Consider the following 6,197-nt stretch of genomic DNA (forward strand, 5'->3'; position numbering starts at 1 on the left):
CTAAGACAATAGCAGGCTAACGCAACCACCTAGGTTGCGCGCACCATGCTCTGTGGCGCGGCACATCTGGCAGTACATCCAAGCCAATACAGCCGATCCCCACGACAACCTACCACATGCATCAAGGTCCTCCAGCAGGGGGAACCACCTGATGTGCACCCGAGAGTCAGATGCATCTCGGAATAGAATAGCCCCTATCAGCTGCATAATGTAGCCTCTTGTGTACCTCAGGAAGTGCACCTTAGTGGCGTCCTGCTCTAGCTCTCCGCAGACAGTGTTAAGGAACCACGTCAGCTTGACAATCCACTTCGTCTGTGACTGTCTGTCCTCCAGGCCAGGCACAACATCCAGTAACTGCTGACAAAAGTCCTCAATGGTCCGTCCTTGATGGTGCTGCTTCCAACTACCCATGCACCCACTCACATGATCACTGTCGATCATGAGTCCCAGCTGATACTCCACGTCCTGCAGTGTGATGGTCATCTCCCCGCATGCTAGATGAAAGGTGTGGGACTCAGGCCTCCACCTCTCTAACAACGCCAAAGCAAGTGGCCAATCATGCTCGAACTCAACCATATAGGCCACATACTCAAACTCGGCTCATCTGAGATATGGCCTAATCGCCTCCGGTGGCCTCGTCATCAAATTCTGCCTGGTGCGCAAGATTCGAGGCGCCTACCAAATGGAAAGGTAAAATTAAAAAAACAAAAAACAAAAAAATAGCGTCAACTCTAAATAGCACAAGTTCACTGTTCAATAATTAAAGAAAGACAAACGACAATGATATCATCATACCACTCGATCAACTCTGCCAGCAATGTGCTCGGCCTGATCTAATCTGTAGAGGGTCCCCTCGTATCCCAATAACTGTTGCTCCATCTAACCACAACCAATTTAAACAAAATAACATGTACTTATCAGCATTTGTTTCACATGAATGGGATTTGTAAACAAACGTATTTGATAAATACTAGTTATCTATCTCACTTTCACTAAAACCCTAGGCAACCCTAACCTATTAATCACTTAACCCTATATTCTAACTTAATTTTATTAAGATTTGACTAACAACTTAAACCAATTTTTCTTACTAAACTAACTAAGAAATAGACTAACAACTTATACTAATTCACATGTTAAAAACAATCAACAACTACGGAATAACATGAAATAAGTAAACAGTAACTCTAATTATAATTAGCATGCAACCACTATCTAAGAAATAATAGGTATCTCTAACTAATCTGAGAAAAATTACTCAAACTAACATATTAATTACTAACCTCAGACTGCTGATGCTGTGAATAACGAACTTCTTGAATGCCAGAATATAGAAAGTTCTAACAGAATAAAATGGGAGAAGGTTTAGAAAGAAAAGGACAAGGGACAATGGTCCCACTTTGTATTATAATGTGCCGAACTTTGCATAGAGTTCGCCGGTGGGTGCGGCGAACTCTATAATATATATAGAGTTCGTCGGGGTACGACGAACTCCATAATTTATATGGAGTTCGCCGGCGGTACGGCGAATTTTCTCTAATTTAAAAAAAAATGTGCATTCCTATAAATAAAGATCAAAAGTGAGTTTAGTGAAAATAAATATTTTTAATAATTTATAATGGAAAAAAATCCCATACTTGAGAGTACAGATACAATAGTCACTACAATCATCATCAAATTATTAGAAGAGAATTCAATGCTACAATAATAATGATCCATGTTATATATGTTAAAATTATAAGAAGAGTACAAAAGAGTACAAAAAGAAACTAATTTTATAAATTAGTTGTGACTAAAAATCACTTTTTACATTAGTTATATTTTTTTCATATATATGATGGATCATTATTGTAACGTTGAATTCTCTTTCAATAGTTTGGTGATGATTGTTATTACTCTTGTGTTTGTATTCTTAAGTATGTAAATCAAAATTTAACTCCACCATAACTAAATAGTAAAAAATAAAAAGGTAAGAAATACAAATAATAAAGAACATGCAAAATTTATTTATGGTCAGGTTTTAATTCTGTCTTGAATTTCATCTTTAACTCTTAGTTTTGATGGCTACTTCTATATACAATGATAGTATGTTAGTATAATTTAACTCCTTCTGATAAGGAGCATGATTTGAATTGGGGTGTGAAGTGAATGAGAACTAATTTTTTGTTAGTATATTCCAATGATTTTTCAATCTTTTATTTGTTTATATGAATCTGATTAATTGTCCTAATTATAAAAAATATGACTAATTATGCTTTTAAATCTTGATGTATTTATTACTATTTAGGTCACACAAAATGACAATCGCACGACCTTGCAGAAAAGATTCAACCTGGATTACTGTATTTGTTACTATTTAGGTCACACAAAATGACAATCACACGACCTTGCAGAAAAGATTCAACCAGGATTACTATGGAAGAGCGTGACTTGCTTGAATGCTGTGGAAGCATCAAGTTTGCATCGGAGATGGCTTCTGCTTCTCCATTCTCCTCGTTGTAACACGCACTCGATGTGGCCTCCGATATTTGGTGTAACAAGATTAATATGCATTCTTGGTTGATAGCACTCAATGCTCACACCAATATCTGTGAAAAGTCGCCCTTCTCACATGCATTCTACACTAGTACCCCATCTTCTACTATGGATTCTAGTATAGAGGTTTGTTGCCTTTAATATTCTATTTGCGCTTTGTTATCCAATTTAACATGATGTTACCATTTAATAATTCTCTATAGTTATTCAGTCTGGTTGAAAACTTGTAGGAGATATATGCACTTAGCATGCAGTATCTGCAAAGGCATGAGTTTCCATATTTTACTACTTCTTCTGACTGGGATGCGGATGTTATATTAATGGATCTAAAGGTAACACAGATAAATTGTTATTTCCTTTTTACTATTTCCAAAATTGTTTGCTAGCACTTGTATATAACACTGTAGATAAATCAGTGCATTTTTTATCTATATAGACAAGAGTTAAAGCCAAGCCAGCATGTGAGTTTGAGTGGGCACATCGAAAACAATTTATCATCATAGAGCAACACATTGCAAAGTTTTTTCAAAAGAAAGGATATGTTCGCTCTACAACTGAATCACCAGAAATTCAGGTTGTGGTAAAGGATTTTGATCTCAACAAGAAGCCATTCTGGAAGGAGGATTTGGATCCTGTTGCTCGTGAGAAAGCTAGACGATTTTGTGAAATTTGGTATCCAGGAGAATATTATGTCTGATGTGCTTCTAGTTTAGTTTCATTGAACATAACCCCACTATATTATTAGCTCTCTTAGTTTCCTGTTCCGATTTTATCTAGGCTTAGCCTTTCTGTTTAATGTTACATTTGGTTTTTAGCTGAACATGATATTTGATCATCACTGTATGATGTACTGAAATTTCCAATTCAATTTACAATGTTGTTTTATGCTTTGTTTTCTGCTTTGATTTATTTTCCATGTGAACATTTTTATTTATACTTGGTATTAATAGTAATATTGTTAATTCCATAAACAAAAATCGTATATAACATTAATAAATTTAAAATCTTTATTATCCACCGGTGAGTGTAATAAAAAATTTGCAGGGCCCAGTCTTGCACAGCACCAAACTTAAACCACCAAAGTAGAGAAGAACATCATTTGCAAAGTGCCAACACAGATTTTATGTGAAAACAGATCAACAGATTCTAAAGTATAATGTTGTAGTCTTGGTATTTGAAATACAAATTAGAACGTCATTGTGATCAGAGTGGATTCATTTTTCTCTATATTGTAACTCTAGCAACGTGATCACTGTCTCAACTAATCAAATTCACATCATATTGTTAAATTCAGTGTGGCTAAATATAGATGTCCATGTTCTGTACATTACTAGCCAGAGAGTACTAATTTATTGTTAATACCGTAGGTAGTGATGTTTATCACATTTTTCATCAATGTTTTATCTTTCAATTTTACATTGACATGCACTCTGAATAAGGCATTTTTATTTCCACAAACTACTAGATTTGAAGATAGTATCACAGCTCTAATAAGCTCTAAACAAAAGTAACAAATGTTTGGAACAAAAAATTCATAATGGGCACAAAGGTAAAAGTCACCTTAAACATGATCATGCTGGCAAAATTGGTAAATGTTGTAAACATGACATAGTAAACTGCTGATATGACAGTTGTGTTGAAAGTGTCCAATGCCTGCAAAGGTTTCCAGATTAAACTAACAGCATTACAGCTTACATAGAAATGCTCTTATCACAAACTACTAACTCAACAAACCTATTTTTACTTCATAGACAGAATGCCAAAATGAGGTGAAGTTCTGTCATGAGTCCAGTGGAGATACTAGAATAAGTAAGATGCATGCCATTCCTAGAGTATTGCATCTCAAGTTGTATTCATCCGGGACAAATCAATTGTAATTGGGAAAAAACACTACAAAGCCTCTTGTTTAAAACTTCTCAAAATGCTATATACTGAATTACACAATGAAAGCGTGGTCATTTGGCTAGTGATATCATGACAGAAGCCTGAAAGAGGGAGAATGCATAATATTTTTTATTTTAGAAACAGCAGAGATGACTTTATTTCTAATTCTCCAATAATCAGCAAACAGAATACATTACATCACTACTAAATATGATTCCAAAGATTACCTTGTTCACGTAGTTAATTTGTAAAAGACAGCATCCTAACACAATCATTGTAAAAAACCAGCTTGGAAATTACTAGAATTTATTTGTGCCTTCAAATGTAAGCTTCAAAGCTATTCCTACTGCTTTCATGCTCATAACCAATAGTATGCAACAAAAAAGCAACTATGATAATTTTTACAAGAATCGCATGTGCAAATGCATAAGCTGCAAAATTGGTTATTCCCCCAATGATCACTGCAAAAATTTAGACATCTATACAGAATTAGTTGAGAAAATTCCCTAAGATTAGTGACATGTGAAAAATAATTACAGAACACTAAGAGATAAAATGGACAATTTTCTCGATAAAATGCCTCAACTAAGTATTTATCCAATACATGATAGATTCATGTAAGGGGGTCTAAGATAGTTGTGTACACTTCAGAAGAGACGCTTTATTGTTTTGTGACCCTGAAAAACTTAACACGTGCCAATTATGTTTTTCCCTCTTCCGGTCTTTCCCCTTACTTTTGAGAGTAAAAAAGGGGCAGTGTCATTTTACAAAAGCTCATCAAAGAGTTACGTGAATCCTTAGTGCAACAGAGTTTATGAAAACACCAGTAATGTATTTCCTTTTTAATTAAAGATATTTCAACAATTAGAAATGCTTCTAAAGACCAAAGAAAGCTGAAACTTGTGAAGCTTAATTGCACATGCCATGATTGTAAACCTTAATTGCACCTGTCCTGATTGCAGAGACTACTGGAACAACGGAAAAGCCACCAAAAGCTTCTAACAAAAGATTTTGTTCAAACCCACTCTTCCTTAAGGATGAAAAAGCTTCCGGAAAGGTCCATCCTTCCTATATTTGGAGGCTTCAGTTAAAGCCAAGAATCGCTTGAACCCTGTGGTGGCAGCTCCTGGTCCAAGCGCGACGGCCCTAGTTATTACAGACTCCCGAGATGCCATGAATCCAGCGACAGAGGGATTAGGCACCACCAGAGCCACTGGGGAATCCTGGACAATTTCATGTGTAATACGTGTTTGCTTAATTCCAGGCCCAAATTCTAATTTGAATTTAAGAAAAATTACGAAAAAGTAAAAGAAGAACAAGAGGAAGAACAACTTGAATTTGAAGACCAAAGGCCGCTCAAGATGCATACCTTAGTCGATTGCAGATTTATCAGTGGTCATGGCTTGTTAGTTGGCTTTCCTCTTCTCATTCCAGGCATCCTGTTTTGATAAGAAACAAGGGTGGGAAAAATTAAGAAGTGGGTGCCCAGAAATAAAAGAGATGAACCATAAAAGGCTAAAACAATTTGGTGTTTGCTTTGAGGCCTTTCGAATTTATGTTTTTAAAAGATTAAGTATTCAGGTTCAAAACAAATAACAATAAGATAAAAGAAAAAATAAAATAGATAATAAATAAGATAGATTTTAGATAAGAGATTAAGATTGAAATGGCCAAGATAAGATATGTGAATAGACTTAGTCATCTATTTAACAGAGTTGAGTAACTAATTCCTAAACTTGTGCAGTTTACAGTGTTATATAAGGGCTGATATTTTCAAT

General features: G+C 35.2%; 1 protein-coding gene and 1 long non-coding RNA gene across 2 annotated transcripts; both read right to left on the bottom strand.

Moving 5' to 3' along the window:
• Positions 1-483, bottom strand: LOC107615873 (protein MAIN-LIKE 1-like). The gene has a single exon (XM_016317892.2). The coding sequence runs from the start codon at positions 481-483 to the stop codon at positions 1-3; it is 483 nt and encodes a 160-aa protein (XP_016173378.2).
• LOC107616616 lies at positions 5,106-6,197 on the bottom strand. The gene is made up of 2 exons (XR_001614575.2): positions 5,789-6,197; positions 5,106-5,642 (listed from the first exon to the last, which is right to left on the bottom strand). It is a non-coding gene; the product is annotated as an uncharacterized LOC107616616 (long non-coding RNA).

The sequence above is a fragment of the Arachis ipaensis genome, chromosome B09 (genome assembly GCF_000816755.2).
Source record: "Arachis ipaensis cultivar K30076 chromosome B09, Araip1.1, whole genome shotgun sequence".
Lineage (NCBI taxonomy): Eukaryota > Viridiplantae > Streptophyta > Magnoliopsida > Fabales > Fabaceae > Arachis > Arachis ipaensis.

What these genes read in the sequence shown, in the direction of transcription:
- LOC107615873 (XM_016317892.2), bottom strand. Translation starts at nt 483, where the DNA reads ATGACCATCACACTGCAGGACGTGGAGTATCAGCTGGGACTCATGATC.